Source organism: Mytilus edulis, chromosome 11 (assembly GCF_963676685.1).
Source record: "Mytilus edulis chromosome 11, xbMytEdul2.2, whole genome shotgun sequence".
Taxonomy (NCBI): Eukaryota; Metazoa; Mollusca; class Bivalvia; order Mytilida; family Mytilidae; genus Mytilus; species Mytilus edulis.
This window is the reverse complement of record NC_092354.1, coordinates 82,058,700-82,079,059: the sequence shown is the minus strand read 5'-3', so window position 1 is coordinate 82,079,059 and position 20,360 is coordinate 82,058,700. Positions and strand designations below refer to the sequence as shown.

Sequence of the window (20,360 nt, the reverse complement as noted above, 5' to 3'; positions counted from 1 at the left end):
TTTGGTGGGTATATGTAAATGACCAATTTAAAGGTCCAATTTTCATTGTTTTGGAGGGTATACATAAATAACCAACTTAAAGGTCCAATTTTCCAAAGATGTATGATGATTTTGTATCTTCCGTTAGATTGTTTACATTAGTTACAGTCGGCAGAAGCCTTAATTTATATATTTGTATAATACTTTAATAAACGTATAAAATAATAAGATGTTTCGCGTGGTAAATTTTGGGTCAGGTCAAATGTGAAAGGGTGTTCCAAAGGAAACTGTCCAAATGAGTAACGAGACATTTCGGTAGAACACCCCTCATTCAAGAATAGTACGGCTATCTTTGGGGTATATAAGGAGGAGCGAATCCTAGCTTTTGGTCATTTGTCTGATGCTACGAAGACCATGGCCATGATATGTAAGGTACGAGATAATTAGAGAAAGGATATTTGAGATCGTTGTCTCTTATATAAATCTATTACTAAGTGTAATAAAGAACAGGTTGGTGCCTGTTAATATTCTCTAATATATGTAGTTTATTGAATAAATGCACTTTTGTACCCCAATATAGAATTGCATTCATGATTCGAATGCAACAAAGAACAAGGTTGGTGCCTGTTCTTTAGTCTTGTTCAACTGTAGTTTGTCAAGTATGACGTTAACCGTACAGAACAAGTATGGATCTGTGTGACCAACTTGTAGGGTACCACAATGTACCATTAAGACAAGTCGTAGCTTGAAGAGTACCATCATGTATAGGACAAGTATGGATCTGTGTGACCAACTTGTAGGGTACCACAATGTACCATTAAGACAAGTCGTAGCTTGAAGGGTACCATCATGTATAGGACAAGTATGGATCTGTGTGACCAACTTGTAAGGTGCAAAATAGTTCCAAGAGAACAAGGACAAGTGCCAGTCTGTGTGACCAACTTGTAAGGTACATAATTGTGCCAGGAGGACAAGTTTGTTCCGGACCCAGGACAAATTTGTAATAGTACAAATTTGTACCAGTTGTATATATTTAAAGTAGAATGATTGTAGATAGTTTATGAGAACACAAAGAGCTGTTGTACATATTTTGGTTCATTGACGTTAATTTATGAATAAAGTTGAATTGTTATATATTTTGTAAATAGAACATTTTGGATCCAGTATCAAACTGGTAACGGACTTATTTTAAAATAGAAACAGACACACTTACCCTGTGTACACGTTACAGATGTATATGCAGACCTCAGCATAACCACAAAATTTAATATCAATGAAAATAACATTACTCCTCAATATAGTATTATCTGCTGACTTTAAGATCCTCATTAATTGAAAAGGAATGTCAGTCGTCCTGCCTCCACAATAATAAACAAGAAGTCAAGGTATAACCAAGGTCATCAAGTAACCTTACAGCTCATTATACCAACTTCACCTTTTCTTTGGCTACATGACCTTGTCTGACCTCAGAAGGGTTCAAACACATCACCTTGAGCTTCAAATCCTTATCAGAAGTGAAGTGAAGGCATGATATTGCACAAACTTTATAACATATAATGAACATATACTTTGAGTTAACCAAACTTTAATGAGTACAAATAAAGGTGACAAGAGTGGTTAAATGAGTGAATAACCTTTGGTTTGTTGACCTTTCTAGAAGTTATAGTGAAGAATTTTTGTTCTCTTGATCTTGTTAAAAGCTGTTTATAACATATGACCTATTGACCTTATCGCATGTAAAATCAGTGACCTTGACATATAACTACATTCTCACATTTCAATTTATCATCAGAACACCCTGTAGTCTCTCATTATCTACAAATCTGCTCAATGACCTATTGACCTACTGACCCTGTCTCATGTAAAACCATTGACCTTGACATATAAATACATTCTCACCTTTTCATTTATCATCAGAACACCTTGTAGTCTCTCGTTATCTACAAATCTGCTCATGACCTATTGACCTTGTCTTATGTTAAACCAGTGACCTTGACATATAAATACATTCTCACCTTTTCATTTATCATCAGAACACCCTGTGGTCTCTCATTATCTACAAGTCTGCTCATGACCTATTGACCTTGTCTTATGTAAAACCATTGACCTTGAAATATAAATACATTCTCACCTTTTCATTTATCATCAGAACACCTTGTAGTCTCTCGTTATCTACAAATCTGCTCATGACCTATTGACCTTGTCTTATGTTAAACCAGTGACCTTGACATATAAATACATTCTCACCTTTTCATTTATCATCAGAACACCCTGTGGTCTCTCATTATCTACAAATCTGCTCATGACCTATTGACCTTGTCTCATGTAAAACCAGTGACCTTGACATATAAATACATTCTCACCTTTTCATTTATCATCAGAACACCCTGTAGTCTCTCATTATCTACAAATCTGCTCATCTTGAAACTTTGCAGTGTTGATTCATGTAATGTTATGGTGTCCAATCAGGAACTTTGACGTGTCAAAGCATGAAAATTTACATTGACGAATCACTAAACTATAAAAATTATAAACTTTGCTGTGTCAAATTACTCCACTTTGTAGTGTTGAATCACCTTAAGTTTTCAATTTTGAATCATGAAACATTGCAGTATTATTTTATGAATAAATAACAATTTAGTGCTGAATTCTCATATCACAAATTGTTATAGCAAAATATATTGCTGTCAATATAAATTCCCACAAATGAAATCTGTCACTTTGAAAAAATTGTCACTATTCTAACATTGCTGCTTTACACTTTTGATCAATGTAATTTTGTTGTAATTAAAAAACTTCATTTTTTTTACTATTAACATCCTTAATATAGTATCAGACTATATTGTTGGCTCTGACAATTTACAAATGAGATCCATGTAAATTTCACTTTCTACTGCAAGTTTCCGTCCAATTCAAATACAATCACTTTTTATCCATTTGTCTGACATTTAGAATGCATAACAAACATTTTAGTCTGTACGAAATCATATACACAGAATATCTTCTTTTTAGGCTTGCAATTTTACAGGGTTGAAAACAAATAAATTTCTAACACAATAGTTTTTATCGGCTTCAATCAGTGTAAAAATAGGTGACTGCGTAAATTTTTTCATACTCAATGAAAAATAAAAACAATGGTAGGGAAAATAAAACTATTACATAACTTCAAGATAACTTTTTTTGATTACCGTCGATCTTGAAAAATTGACCACACGTAACAAAATAATTGAAATTGTTTCTAAAATTTGTAACTTTATCAATTTCATTTGCCTTAATTAATCTAGTTTGAACAATTAAGATAAGATTTGAAATGTTAAATCGTTTTAGATTGTTTAAGGACTAATTCATAATAAATCTTTCTCCCATTATATTCGACAATAAAAAAAAATCTTTCGGTTAAAGTTTGTTTTCAGCTTTGTCTAAAATGTTAACTACACATGTCAAACACACATGTCAAGTTTGAATTTAGAATCCATGTAAAAACTACAAATAAAATCAATGGAAACTATTTTTGTGTTTTAGCAATTTATTTTTTAATTGACTTTCAAAATTTTTAATTCTATTAAAAATACATACTAGTTGTGTCAAGATTTTTTCATTCCTTGCCCATAAAATACATTAGTCAGTTAAAAAAGCACCAATTTCTAAATATCAGAAAATCCTATCATAAAAGAATTCTGGGAGACGCTGCGAAAGTTAATAATTCTAATATTAACCCTCACGACGTCACTATATAAATAGTTCCGTTACTATGAATATAATAACAGAAATTCTTTAATTGTCAGTAATTATCTACAGTCGTTTGGAAACTGGTTGTTATTTTCTTTAAGACAACAAGGCTGACATATCTAAACATTAATTTGACTCTCGTAATTATTGAGTTTCGCTGATAATTTGTTACAGTTTCCTACGTTATTTCACTTAAATGTCTCTTAAAATGCAAAGTCAACACTATACCAAGCCAGAATTACGATAATTAACTATTCAACCTAAAATCAACACTATACCGAGTTCTATTACAATAATTAACTATTTAAGGGGGTCATTATTTCATAAAAGTATTGAATTTTTCTGTTATTTGCTACTTTTTTTCCCGTAAAATAATTAAATATTTTCAATTTTAGATGTCAAATGTCAATGCTGAAACAAATCTAAACATTGATACGAATCAGATTTATATCAGTATTTTGTCAAAAAGGGAATCAGTTTAAATGGCATCCAAACAAAATGAAAATCAAAGTTACAATGCCATTATATCAAAATGATTCATTGATTAACAGAATTGTTTGCAGCAAGTCCAGAGGCAGTGATTTCATGTATATTCAGAAATGAAAAGTGTAACAACAATAATCTTTCTGTGGTTTTTCTGACGTATTCCATTAATGTTTTTCCTTTTCTTCCAGGCATCAAAGAGAATTAATGAGCATCAAGGAGCTTTAATGAGCATCAAGAAGCATTTCTGAGCATCACAGAGCATTAATGAGCATTTCTGAGCATCAGAGAGCATTAATGAGCAACCTGCATCTAAAAGCATCAATGAGAATCTAATAGCTGCCAGTGAAAATCTCTTTAAAGTTCCTCCTAAATTTTCATTCTTAAAACTTTTATAATCACATGAAATATATCCCAATTGAAATAAATAATCTAATGATATAAGAACTTTATGTGTATCCAATATACGATGCTTTCAACAGAAATCTAAAAAAAAAAATGTTTTCAAATGAAATTCCTCCAATTCGCACTTTTTCTATCCTACAATCCAGTCCAAGCATTCAATTATCTAGTGTGATTCTCACTCATAAAAATATCAGATGTATTGAAGCTCTTCCTAAACACATCTTTTATTTAATTCTGTCAGTATTCATATCAACAAGAAATTCATTTTTGTCGCTTGTTGACAGTTTTTCAGAAAATACATTGCTAAAAATTCACGATAAAGATAATCAAAAATTTCGTTCATTTTTTATCAATTTTTTTGGCAGTTTAATCGCCTATGTTTACCAAGAGAAAATCCTCCACTCTAGAAGTAAGACAAACTTTTCACTTCAAACCAAAACCTTTCAATTTGTCACGATGTCTGTTTAAATATACAAACCCCTCAAACTTATCATTAGGACAAGTCGATAGTATTTCTTTGTTGTACACTTTAATTTATAATGAGGGCAAGTTAAGATTTCTAAAATTTCATAAATTGATCTGATAGGAGAGTTTACAATTTCTAACAATTTTGGCAAGACATGAGCTATGGGTCAACCGGACAGCAACCAAATGACGCAAAAAAATCCAACCGAAATTACATGAAGATTTTTTTGGTACACTTCAATTTAAATCTAAAATATTGTGCACTATATCACAAAACTACGACTAGGAATGTGAATGTATCAGAGACAACAACCCGACAAAAGAGCAGAAAACAGCCAAAGACAACAAATGGGTCTTCAACATAGCAAGAAAATCTGGCACCAACAGGCCGTCTTCAGCTTGCCCGTAAACCAAAGAGACAGCAACCCAAACAAAGAACAGCACAAGGACACCAAAGGGTCTTGTTTTTTTAGTACTTTTCTCATTTTTTATACAAAAAAATAGTTAACATTATAAGGGTTTTTCTTAAATTTAATAAGATGTGAGTTTTACTTAAATTCCAATCTAAAATATGTTGAATTCAAGCACAAATTTTCAGTTGCTAAAGTGCATTTTTCTCAGTGTATCCTGCAATTAATAATATTCATTTATAGTGCATTGGATAACAAGTTATTGCAACTTGTATTAATCTCTTTATATATTGAGGGTGCAAGTGCTGCCTTGAAGCAGCATAAGCCTGCTCTTTTTTAAAATCTACAAGGGTGTCTTTTACATGCAAGAGATATTGCTCTCTCTCTCTTAATATATGTCAGCCATTTATCATCCCCTTCCAACGGACAATCCTTTCTCAAGACCATACTCGCAAATGGTGTCAAGGAAGAGCCGAAAATTCAGTCCCTGTAATTATCTCTTGGAAACAGGGATTGTACCATGAACATTGGTGTTAGTAGTCTGATGCACTTATACCAATACAACATGGCTCTCCTAAAATCAACTTATACCAATACAACATGGCTCTCCTTAAATCAACTTATACCAATACAACATGGCTCTCCTAAAATCAACTTATACCATACAACATGGCTCTCCTTAAATCAACTTATACCAATACAACATGGCTCTCCTAAAATCAACTTATACCATACAACATGGCTCTCCTTAAATCAACTTATACCAATACAACATGGCTCTCCTAAAATCAACTTATACCAATACAACATGGCTCTCCTAAAATCAACTTATACCAATACAACATGGCTCTCCTAAAATCAACTTATACCATACAACATGGCTCTCCTTAAATCAACTTATACCAATACAACATGGCTCTCCTAAAATCAACTTATACCAATACAACATGGCTCTCCTTAAATCAACTTATACCAATACAACATGGCTCTCCTAAAATCAACTTATACCATACAACATGGCTCTCCTTAAATCAACTTATACCAATACAACATGGCTCTCCTAAAATCAACTTATACCAATACAACATGGCTCTCCTAAAATCAACTTATACCAATACAACATGGCTCTCCTTAAATCAACTTATACCAATACAACATGGCTCTCCTAAAATCAACTTATACCAATACAACATGGTTCTCCTAAAATCAACTTATACCAATACAACATGGCTCTCCTTAAATCAACTTATACCAATACAACATGGCTCTCCTAAAATCAACTTATACCAATACAACATGGCTCTCCTAAAATCAACTTATACCAATACAACATGGCTCTCCTAAAATCAACTTATACCAATACAACATGGCTCTCCTAAAATCAACTTATACCAATACAACATGGCTCTCCTAAAATCAACTTATACCAATACAACATGGTTCTCCTAAAATCAACTTATACCAATACAACATGGCTCTCCTAAAATCAACTTATACCAATACAACATGGCTCTCCTAAAATCAACTTATACCAATACAACATGGCTCTCCTAAAATCAACTTAGCAACCAGAGAATTTCATGTTTCCTTGTAATAACAAACAATTCTTTGAGAGTGGCCTATAAAATTTGACACAATTGTAATTTCTGTATATATTTTTTGTTAGATTATTTATTAATTGAAATGGTTCATTATTATTCAATGATCTGAAACATATCAATACAGGGGTAATAGATCAACTTACAACTTTTAATTAAATTTATGACTGACAGGGTCAAATTACATTTTTATACTTCTTTAAATTGTTAACTTTCTTATACTCAATATAAGAAAAAAAAAAGGTATAATATTGTACACTTATTGTCTGAATGCAAATCCCTTGCTATATATATAAAAATAAGAAAATGTGGTATGATTTCAAATGTGACAACTATCCACCAAAGACAAAATGAGGTTCATGATGTTAAATTGGATGTTCATCAATATATATATTACATATCCAATACTTCATATTTGAATATATATCCACGTACGCTATATATTGGAAATTGATATAGGGTTTGAGCAGTTTAACTCTCAGGAATAGCCAGTTAAATCATCTGAAATTCAGTAAGTCAAGATTTAATTATATCTTGAATTGGGAACATACAGACACATTATTTTCACAGGACTTTGGATTTGGCATTTATGTTCTTTGGAATTCAAAATGAGACCCACCTTCCTTTCATAAAAAGTGTTTTTTTTTGTAAATGAAAATCTTACTACATGTATTTCAAAATAGACAATTTGAAAGATCATTATATTTCTCTTCCATATCTTGATTATATAATGAAATCCTTTGCAATCATTGCTAATCTCTATTCATTCCAAGACAAAAGAATTCCACTTTATCAAAGTTCTTCAACAAATCTGTAATGACACACAAGTGTCAAATCGTAAAACTTTTAACAAATCTTAAACAAAATCTAAAGTAGATTGTTTACTTTCAGTTTAAAAATGAAAGTAGCATGTTTACATAAAGATGTTCATTTCAAGTGATTTAGTGAGAATTTCTATCAATTAAAGATTAAAACAGACCTCCTGGGTTTGAATTCCAAATAAACATTTAAAAGATGAACTAAAATCAAATAAAAGAATTTGAAACCACTACTAGTATAAAGGAATCCTATATTCCATATTATATTAAACATCAAATTCATGAAACAATCATATAATCGATAATTCAATCAAAAAACATTTGAAAGTTAAAAAATGGGCTTCTGATCTGACCTACAACAAAATAAATTCAAATTGAAGGTAAACAAGTTTTTACATTTTATTTTTTATGATAGAAAAATTACATAATGGATTGTGGAACTCATTGTATGTATACATTCATCTAATGTGTTTTGTAATATAACATTTATGTCTTTTTACTATCATTATTTTATAGCTAATTTTGGTTTTGGCATCAATACTTTAATCATGAACTCAAATTGTTGAATCCAATTTCCATTTTGCTCACTGCTATAATCAACTTACATTTTGCTCACTGCTATAATCAACTTACATTTTGCAACTTACATTTTGTTCACTGCTATAATTAACTTACATTTTGCTCACTGCTATAATCAACTTACATTTTGTTCACTGCTATAATCAACTTACATTTTGTTCACTGCTATAGTTAACTTACATTTTGTTCACTGCCATTATCAGTGATGAACTCACATTTTGTTCACTCTGGGACTAATACATTGAAATGTATCATTCAGCAATGAACACATCATTTCATCTATTATTAACCCTTACCATGCTGAATTGTTTTTCAGGTATCATTTACTGTATGCTGAATTGTTTTCAGAAAATGTTTGTAATATCATCACTTTTTTTTAATATGTCATGATTCATAAGGCTTGATGGCAAATAACTTCATGTTTGGTCAAGTACTAGAAAAATTGAACACCATTATTTTTTTTACTTATTTGTACATTTTGAAAAAAAAATGGTTGCCATGGTAACAGTTCAATGATTAAAATTATTATTTTTTCAACATTTGCATAGTTTCATGTGTTATAATGTTGTAGTTTTGTTAACAGAAAAAAAAGCAAATTTTGTTACCAATGTAACGAGTGATGAACTTTACATCTTGTCTATAGACAGCTTACATTTTATAAATAATTACAGGATTAAGTATATATAGCTGTCAAAAAACAGTAAAGGGAGTTAACTGATGAGTTGTTGAGTGATGAACTTTACATTTTGTTCACAGACAGCTTACATTTTATAAATTATTACAGGAGGTTCAGATCTATACAGGTAATCATAAAAATATATATCTGTCACAAAACAGTAAAGGGAGGACACTGATGTGTTGTTGTCATCTATTAAGGACATATAAGAAATTCTGTTGACTCATTTATTTTTGTGGGTACCAATTTTCGTAAATTTGAGGAAAAGTAACATTATTCATGGATATTTAGTTTCGTTGATTTGCTAAAGTGAGCATATAAGCTTATGGAATATTTTTCATTGTTTTTTCACTTATACCCACAAAGTCCACGAAAATTGGTATACAACAAATAATAATAAATCCACAGTTCATAAGAACTATCATTAACAATACAATGGAGTCTGGCTCTTACTTACAAAAGTGAACAATCGAAATTTAATGAGGACAAATACTCAAAGCTTATAACTTAATGTGAGGAAAACAAAGAAAATCTACATATCAAACAAGCACATGAAAATAGCTTAATATTAAAGACAAGGGGACATAATCTAGACTTCAGTAAATATAGCATTACATACATACAAAGGGAGACAAGTCATGCAAACATATACAACTAATTTGACTTTTACTTTACATAGAGCCAATAATATATAAATCATGCTAACAAATTTGTAACTACTGGCTATTACATTTAATACATACAAAACATAGAACTACAACATGCAAAACAGCCTTTACCAACAGTACCTTAATGCCAGAAAAGGGGGAGATAATCTACTCTCAAACTGAATACAGCGAGGGAGATAATCTACTCTCAAACTGAATACAGCAAGGGAGATAATCTACTCTCAAACTGAATACAGCAAGGGAGATAATCTACTCTCAAACTGAATACACAAGGGAGACAACTTACCTTGGCTTTCTTCAGTTCTTCCTCATATTCATTCTTCATTGCGTCTACTTCAGCAGCATGAGCTTGAGTTATGGCTACAATCTGTGTCTCATGGAACTTCTCTATCTCTATCAAATAAAACTCAAACTTAGTACACATGTACTAAAAGCTTTACCTATCAGTAGTTATTACTAACAATTTTATAGGATCTTGTTCAGAAGAATCACCTTACAATAGTCAGAAATGCTTAGTTTAAAAAAATGATGAAAGTGAGGTTTCATATCGCTTTAAATGAAAAAAGGTACAAAGCCATAACAAATCACTGGCCAATAAAGAACAAAACAATTTACAAAGAAAATACATATATTATAAAAAAATTGTTTTATCAATTATCAAAGTATACCCAGGCTGTCATTATAGATATTTAAATAACATACCCCCACTTCTTCTGTTTTAGATTTAAATAACATACCTCCACTTCTTCTGTTTTAGATTTAAATAACCTACCCCTCTAAACTTCTTCTGTTTTAGATTTAAATAACCTACCCCTCTTAACTTCTTCTGTTTTAGATTTATATAACCTACCCCTCTTAACTTCTTCTGTTTTAGATTAAAATAACCTACCCCTCTTAACTTCTTGTGTTTTAGATTAAAATAACCTACCCCTCTTAACTTCTTCTGTTTTAGATTTATATAACCTTCCCCTCTTAACTTCTTCTGTTTTAGATTAAAATAACCTACCCCTCTTAACTTCTTCTGTTTTAGATTTATATAACCTACCCCTCTTAACTTCTTCTGTTTTAGATCTAAATAACCTACCCCTCTTAACTTCTTCTGTTTTAGATTAAATAACCTACCCCTCTTAACTTCTTCTGTTTTAGATTAAATAACCTACCCCTCTTAACTTCTTCTGTTTTAGATCTAAATAACCTACCCCTCTTAACTTCTTCTGTTTTAGATTAAATAACCTACCCCTCTTAACTTCTTCTGTTTTAGATTAAAACAACCTACCCCTCTAAACTTCTTCTGTTTTAGATTAAAACAACCTACCCCTCTTAACTTCTTCTGTTTTAGATTAAAACAACCTACCCCTCTTAACTTCTTCTGTTTCAGATTAAAATAACCTACCCCTCTTAACTTCATCTGTTTTAGATTTATATAACTTACCCCTCTTAACTTCTTCTGTTTTAGATCTAAATAACCTACCCCTCTAAACTTCTTCTGTTTTAGATTAAAATAACCTACCCCTCTTTAACTTCTTCTGTTTTAGATTTATATAACCTACCCCTCTTAACTTCTTCTGTTTTAGATCTAAATAACCTACCCCTCTTAACTTCTTCTGTTTTAGATTAAATAACCTACCCCTCTTAACTTCTTCTGTTTTAGATTAAAACAACCTACCCCTCTTAACTTCTTCTGTTTTAGATTAAAACAACCTACCCCTCTTAACTTCTTCTGTTTTAGATTAAAACAACCTACCCCTCTTAACTTCTTCTGTTTTAGATTAAAATAACCTACCCCTCTTAACTTCTTCTGTTTTAGATTTATATAACCTACCCCTCTTAACTTCTTCTGTTTTAGATCTAAATAACCAACCCCTCTTAACTTCTTCTGTTTTAGATTTAAATAACCTACATGTTTAACCCCGCCACATTATTTATGTATGTGCCTGTCCCAAGTCAGGAGCCTGTATATTCAGTGGTTGTCGTTTGTTTATGTGTTACATATTTGTTTTTCGTTCATTTTTTTTACAATAATAAGGTTGTTAGTTTTCTCGTTTGAATTGTTTTACATTGTCTTATCGGGGCCTTTTATAGCTGACTATGCGGTATGGGCTTTGCTCATTGTTGAAGGCCGTACGGTGACCTATAGTTGTTAATGTCTGTGTCATTTTGGTCTTTTGTGGATAGTTGTCTCATTGGCAATCATACCACATCTTCTTTTTTATACCCCTCTTAACTTCTTCTGTTTTAGATTTAAATAACCTACCCCTCTAAACTTCTTCTGTTTTAGATTTAAATAACCTAACCCTCTTAACTTCTTCTGTTTTAGATTTAAATAACCTACCCCTCTTAACTTCTTCTGTTTTAGATTTATTCTTGTCAACAGTCTCCTGAAGTTCCTGTATCTTTTTCTGAAAATGAAGAACATCAAATCTTGTTACTATAAATCATTTTGATTGGTAACATCATCCTCAACAATGGAAAGTCAACCGATGGAATGACCTTATCTTCATTTTTCACAACTTGACTATCATTTTGCATAGATTATAGTATTCTGGGATGTATTTCCTAATTGCACAGTTTGGTTCTCATTTTGTCAGCTTATATGAAATAACCCACAATCCTTTGCATTTCTTAAAATTTAAAACACCCTATCTTGTAACCACAGTTCTTAAGAATTTGGACAAATGCCAGGGTGATCACATTTTTTTTTTTGTTAGTAATATATCTGTTTTCTGTTTGAATTATGTATATCCAATAACTATTTATACATAAATGCTTGCATAAATACATTCTTCCTAAACGACTACAAAATATACTTAACAAGTGAAAGTATTTAGGCAAAAAAAGTTTATCCTATAATTTTACCCGAAATCAGCCTGCGATAAATCCATAATAATACATATACTTTGTGCATTCAAAACTTTTTTCTAAATACTGCAAGAATATATGTATTTTTACATTTGTACTTAACACTGGTATTTCGGTATATACTTACGTTTTTTACATCTCTTTTTGGTCAGTGATGCTAGTGCAAAATGTTGTTTTGCTTGTTCTACTGTTTTATATTTATTTTTTTGGAGAGGAGGATGTTTTAGGGTATGGGGTTCTTTGTACGTCTACACTACACATCAAACAGATTAAATTAAACTGTGATGATTGACAACAAGTACCAACAATTAGTCATCTTTTCTCCATATTGCTTAGTTTGACAATTTTATCTTAAGGGGGTACCCAACACCTTAACTAAAATTAATTTGGTTCGTTTATTTTTCTTCAAATTTTGACAAAATATTTACTTTGATGCTTTGACAAAAATTTAAACCAACCGTTTTATCAGAAAAATTACACTGGTTATATAGGAGTTTGACGAACACTTATTTTGATCATTGAGAAGCTTAATATTCCCTTAACAACACAACGTCATTAAAACGTTCTGCTGATTTTATAGAGTTATCTCCCTGTAGTGTTAGGTACCACCTTAAAATAAACCAATTTTCAAGACGTTTTAGCCATTGGCCCTCTTCAGTTTTTTTATTTTTCTTCTCAACTACATGGTAAACATACCTATTAGAATTTTTGAAACAATGAATTCTACCTTACATAACTAGGTGCAATCTACATCTACGACACGTTTGTTCTGACTATATACATGACAAAGAATTACAATAATTATAGAAATGTTACGAAAAGGTGGCGAAATATACAAATAGACAGACAAGACAGTCTGAGCAGAATTCTGATTCTCAGACAGAGGCTTTATTACTATGACAACAAGCTCTGCAACACTAGAACATATATATATATGAAGAAAAGGTGGCAGCATTTGGGCCTACCGTTTGTAATAACTGTGGATTCAATTATTTTCTTGGGTATCAATTTTCGTGGATTGAGTTCAGCTATACCCACAAAACCAGTAAAATTGGTATCCAACAAAAGAAGAATCTACAGTATGAACTAAGTAAGTTGAAAATAAATGGGGAGTTGATGAGCATTACTATAATTTTGTCTTGTTGCAGAGTTGATGTCCGATAAATCAATGAGTGAAGCCTCAGTTTGACATCAGAATAAGCCATGCGTTACCTTAGAGAATCCTAATGAAGCAAATAAATAAATAAAGGGAGGTAAATGAATACAGGCATGCAGTTTGTATCAGATAAGCAGCTTGTTAATGGCTATTTTTATTTAAATTCCTCTAACATTTTTAATGTTTCCTTTTTAAAAAAACATGGCATCTTAGCAATCTCCAGCTATGCATGTATTAAGCACTTTTAATTTAAAAAAATCTTTTTAAATCTGAATTCAGTCACTGCAATTGAGCCACAACAATAAAACAGAAGCATGTATTTTATAAAATTAATCCTCATCCTTAAACACATTCCGATAAGTTGGAATCCATTTAATATTCAAATATTCCTGGTCTCAGAACTCTTTGATTTAACATTAAAATCTTGTTAATCTGGCAGGCTTTAGATAATCTGCACTTAACTAATGTCTTAAGATAAACTTTCAGTTAGAAGAATTTGTACCTAACTAACATCCTTAGATAAGCTTTCAGTTAGGAGAATGATTTCTTAACTATCATCTTTAGATAAACTTTAAGTTGGGAGAATTTGTATTTAACTAACATCCTAAGATAAACCTCAAGTTAGGAGAATCTGTGTTTAACTAATGTATCAAGATAAGCTATAAGTTAGGATAATTTGAACTTAACTAATGTAATAAGATAAGCTTTAAGTTAGGAGAATCTGTACTGAACTAATGTCTTATAAGCTTTAAGTTAGGAGAATCTGTACTTAACTAATGTCATAAGGTTTAGGCTAGGAGAATCTGTACTAAGTTAGGAGAATCTGTACTTAACTAATGTTTAAAGATAAGCTTTAAGTTAGGAGAATCTGTACTTAACTCATGTCTTACGATAAGCTTCTGGTAAGGAGAATCTGTACACAATGTTTTAGGGCAAGCTCTAGGTTAGGAGAATTTATACTTTACCTTTGCTGTGAGTGCCTCCATTGACTAGCATTAATGTAACAAATGTATAACATGTTATCATGAAATCATATCCTTCATTAAATTTAATTAAAATGCTTTGTCAGCCCTTAAGGGTAAAAATTGCTTTTATTTTGTGATGGCATTAACCTATATCTTAAATTTGACGTTCCTTTGTTTTATTTTGTGTTGATTAGGCCAACTAAAATTAATTAGTAGATTTTTTGAAAAAAATAGGGCGAGTGGGAGGATTTCATTTCTATAAATTTTATTTCATATGAAACCTTCTTGTCACCAGTTCTTCATACCACCGGGGTATAAACAAGTGTAAAATAAGCATATACATGCCGTTGAAGGAATCATATATAATTTTTCAAACTCTTAAATAAATATCTCAAGACAAAGTCATTGTATTATATTATAAATTTTAAAAAACACGGTATTCTACTGAATCATTTGTGACATACCAAAATTTGCATTCTTGGACACAGCGTTTTACTCGTAACTTGTTTATTCCATGCCCTTCTCGTAATCAATCTCTATTCTTCGGTAGATGCTGTTGTCATCATAGAGCAGCACAATATGTCGACTTAATCATTTTCGTTAGATTACTTGAAGAAATAACAAAACCCAAATTTGAAACAGGAAGTTTTGAATGAAACGAAATCGATGGTTCCCGGTAACGGTCATGAATGAAATCCAGAAATAGTAATTTTTTTTAAATTAAAAAAAAACGAGGCGGGACGACTTCAGAGGGGCGGGCAGGGATGAAAATCTATCAATTAATCTTAATTGGCCTTAACCCTAGAAGTTATATATACATAAGGGTTTTGGTTCCATGAATGCAATCTTTTACCCCAAAAAAACCTTTACCTAATCCAGCAAGAAAATTAAAACAATTTCTATCATATTTCCTCTATGTCACATTTCTAAACTAGCTACTTTAGGTCAACAATTGTAAATGGAAAAATAATTTTCATTATTTAGCCACACAATGTTATAAATAACTTTCACAGACAGTGCAAATTACATTTAAATAAAGAAAGGTAATTTTCAATCATTTAAGTATAAGAACTTGACAAGCAATACAAAAATTTCATATTAGATGAAATTTTACAAAAACACTTATTAAATTGATAAACACAATCCTATCACTTCAAAGGGAGATAATTCATAATGTAAAGTTTGACTGCAATTTCTAATTGGAGAATCATAATATTTAATATAGGCAGTTACAGTTATTTTGAGTGTAAGGATTATTATAAATTTGTATGAAAGAAGGAGAAAATTTGGTATCTAAAGGGGGACAATCAATAACTAATACTTAGAATGGAAGGGAGATAATAACTGTGATGCAAGGGAGTTAAGTTATATTGAATTTGAAACAAAAAACTCACCAAAAAAGAAACGTAATAATTTTACATTTAAGGGAGAAAATAATTTTGTATGAAAGGAGCAATTTCCCAACTGTGTGAGGGCTGAAAAGCAAGTCAGAGGCGTTAAACATTTTAAATAGTATTGAAGGGGAGATAATAAATTTTGTATTAAAGGGGAGATAATAATTTTTGTATTAAAGGGGAGATAACTTCAGTACAAACCTGTGTCTCCTGATATTGATCAGATATTTGATTAGCTTGAATGTCTTTCAACATATCATTTTGAGAGAGTTCATTTTCTGCTCTATTCAGTTTTCTTTGTAAATCTTTCATGAAATTCTTGCGTTTCTCAAGGTCCTCTTTCATGACGGCATTTTCAATCTCTAATTCCGTCACATTTTTCTGTTAGTAGAGAAAAGCATGAAAAGAAAAGCAGCTACAGAAAAAGTTTCAAATATTACATCTGTTTATTCTATAATGGCAAAGGTCAAATGATAATCACAAAGGTTAAATGATAATGGCAAAGGTCAAATGATAATCACAAAGGTTAAATGATAATGGCAAAGGTCAAATTATAATGGCAAAGGTAAAATAATAATGTTAAAGGTCAAATTATAATGTCAAAGGTCAAATTATAATGCCAAAGGTCAAATGGTAATGTAAAAGGTCAAATAATAATAGCAAAGGTCAAATATGATGACAAAGGTTAAATGAAAATCTGTCAACTATTTCCTCTAGTAAGTAAGTACAGTTCATTGTCATATGGTCAAATAAACAGACTTATAGGACTTACATAGTAACTGCCCATCATTTTATAAAGTAAAACTTTTTTCTTTTTAAAGTTGCCATTATAGAATATATAAGATAATTTGTTAGTACAGCACAAAATATATTTCTATTCAAACAAAAATCAACCTGAAAAGAAAATCTACTGAATTAAGCATACATATATATATTTGTATAAAGTGAAAATATATATGAAATATAAGTGCAAATTAATAAAAGATAAAGAATAAACACACAATTTGAAAATTCTAATTCAAGAAAGAAAGCTACACAAGAAATCACACACCATGCTAAAAATTAGGTTTGTTTCTTATACATTAATATTAAATTAAATGTTATGTATGTAAACCGCAAGCAGAAAGACAATAGCTTTAAAATGGCTTTGAAAAAAAACATGGGGGAGAAGAAACTTTTATAATGGCCTTTAGAAACACATTTATATAAATATCTACTTTTTTGACATGACTACTGTATGTGTATATAAAGTAAAAAGTATAATATGTGAAATATATATACGCTGTGCTTTTACACTGGGAAACCATAAATCTATGCTATACTATAAAAATACTTCTTTTACTGGGTATATATAGAACTGTATTTATAACCTGTTACACATGACAACATGTGAAAATGTCTATAAAAATAATGTAAAAATGCTTTGACTATATATAATCAGATGGCAAAATATTAGACTATGTCTGTTTTGAGTTTTGTGCCATAGAATAGATATATGGTATGGGTTTGATGGGATGGAAAATCTGTTCTATAATGAGCCAGAAAATAGAGTCTCTCAATACCAGCCTCCTCTGTTAATTTGGCAACTGAATATTACCTAGTACCAACCTATTCTGTTACCTTGACAACTCATTATTACCTACTACAAGGCTACTCTGTTACCTTGGCAACTCATTATTACCTAGTACCAGGTTACTCTGTTACCTTGGCAACTCAATATTACCTAGTACCAGGTTACTCTGTTACCTTAGCGATCTCTGCTGCAGTTTTATACTTTTGAGACTCCAGATTTTTATTCTCTAACATCTTCAATAAATCCTGGTATTTTGACTCTTTGTCTTCCAAATCTGTAAATAAAACAGAAATTTGTCCAATGCCATATTTATAGGTTATCTCTGGTTTTGAAATGGAGAGGTAGCACAATACACAATGATGATTGATTGATTAATTGATTGGAGGTTAAATCCAACAATATTGTATAACTTTTAAATTGTTAAAAAAACATCTAAATACAGAACACTGAACTTAAATTAGATGTAAAGGGAGTGAGATCACTAAACATGTTTAACCAAGCAGCATTATAATATTGCCCCTGTCAGGAGCCTCTGACCTTTGTAAGTCTTGTATGTATTTATAGTTCATTTATATGTTTAGGAGTTTAGTACGAAGTCAATTTTCACTGAACTAGTACACATTTTTGTTTACCTCCAGGTGAGGGTTTTCTTGCTGTGTTGAAGATCCATTAGTGGCCATCAGATGTTTTTTTTACTCTTTGGTCAGGTTGTTGTCCCTTTGACAAATTCCCTATGTTCCTTCTCTATTTATTTATCTAAACTCACCTAGCTGTAAGTTCTAGTGTTTTTCTGAGAGAGTTCAGGCTGTATAGATTTCAGACTCACCTAGCTGTAAGTTCTAGTGTTTTTCTGAGAAAGTTCAGGCTGCATAGATTTCAGACTCACCTAGCTGTAAGTTATGGAGTTTTCTGAGAGAGTTCAGGCTGTATAGATTTCAGACTCACCTAGCTGTGAGTTATCGAGTTTTCTGAGAGAATTCAGGCTGTATAGATTTCAGACTCACCTAGCTGTAAGTTATGGAGTTTCCTGAGAGAGTTCAGGCTGTATAGATTTCAGACTCACCTAGCTGTAAGTTATTGAGTTTTCTGAGAGAGTTCAGGCTGTATAGATTTCAGACTCACCTAGCTGTAAGTTATTGAGTTTTCTGAGAGAGTTCTGGCTTTATAGATTTCACTCACCTAGCTGTAAGTTATGGAGTTTTCTGAGAGTTCAGGCTGTATAGATTTCAGACTCACCTAGCTGTAAGTTATTGAGTTTTCTGAGAGAGTTCAGGCTGTATAGATTTCAGACTCACCTAGCTGTAAGTTATGGAGTTTTCTGAGAGAGTTCAGACTGTATAGATTTCAGACTCACCTAGCTTAGAGTTATGGAGTTTTCTGAGAGAATTCAGGCTGTGTGGATTTCAGAATCACCTAGCTGTAAGTTATGGAGTTTTCTGACAGAGTTCAGGCTGTATAGATTTCAGACTCACCTAGCTGTAAGTTATGGAGTTTTTCAGACAGAGAACCCAGGTCTTCCTTTGCCTTTTCTAAAGCTTTCTCTAACTTCTTTTTACCTCTGTAAAAATCGTCATAATCAAATTACACCATGTGTACTATCAATCTAAATCAATAGAATATTAGCAAAAGTTTCTAAAACTGAATTCATGCAGTAATATCAATGTTATATTCTTTACAACTTAAGGAAAGAAATTTCCATTGAAGTAAATCTTATTATTATGAAAACATTAAATAAATGTACAATAAAATTTAAAAAAAAAGTTATGAGATAAGCACATTTATAATATAGTGTAGTATATATATGAAATTATAGATCATTTGATCATGGACTATTGAAGTAACATATTTCTATCGGTGAAATCGGAATCATCAGCATAAATTGGATAGTGACATGATCAAAAGACAACATTAACAAATTTTACTGACAATTTTGCTTTGTTGCTATTGATGGATAGCAGAATTAATACAAGAATACAAGCATACCTCTACTCGCAATTTAGTGTATTTGAAACTGTGAATGCAATTAAGTTAATTTGTTCAGTAGTTATTCATAAAAATGTGACAAAACTATTTCTTTTCATTCAATATGTAGAAAAATTTGAAGCGCCAACAAACTTCTCTCTGATGCCAAAAATTTGGAATCCTAGGGAGATAAACTCCACTTTGTGTGGTGTTTGAAAAAGCCGATGATCTTTGTTGGGTAGTGATCCTAACACAATTATATTCAAAGCCACTGATGATGAAACCAGTATGCATACCTAATCTCATGTACTAACATTGGTGTACAGAAAAACAAGAATAATATTCTTGTATTTTGAGAAAAAAATAAAATCGTGAAAATGCCACTTATCTGATCCTGTCTATTCAAATGTCAACAACAGCTCTATAAATTTCAAGACTAAGTTTTATGTGTTTTATTATAAATATTCAAGCAACCTGTCAATACAAACTCTTGTATGTATGCATGTTATCATAATTTCAACAAGTATAAAAAAAAAAGTCAGCAAGAAAATTCAAATGTATCAATTAAACTAGAAAATTGGTGAATAACTACCAAAAAATAAGGTGAAGCAATTGTAAAAACAGAAATTTTTTAAGAGGGG

At 31.1% G+C, this 20,360-nt stretch overlaps 1 protein-coding gene across 1 annotated transcript in view; it reads right to left on the bottom strand.

The window, feature by feature from the left end:
* The window catches only part of LOC139496420 (myosin-10-like), a 139,366-nt gene that overhangs the window by 100,620 nt on the left and 18,386 nt on the right, over positions 1-20,360 (bottom strand). Inside the window, exons 9-14 of the mRNA XM_071285013.1 lie at positions 19,230-19,315; positions 17,931-18,031; positions 16,386-16,565; positions 14,791-14,814; positions 12,143-12,209; positions 10,097-10,203 (exon numbers count right to left, since the gene is read on the bottom strand). Of these exons, the coding sequence (XP_071141114.1) occupies positions 10,097-10,203; positions 12,143-12,209; positions 14,791-14,814; positions 16,386-16,565; positions 17,931-18,031; positions 19,230-19,315 (565 nt within the window). The remainder of the gene's footprint in view (positions 1-10,096; positions 10,204-12,142; positions 12,210-14,790; positions 14,815-16,385; positions 16,566-17,930; positions 18,032-19,229; positions 19,316-20,360) is intronic.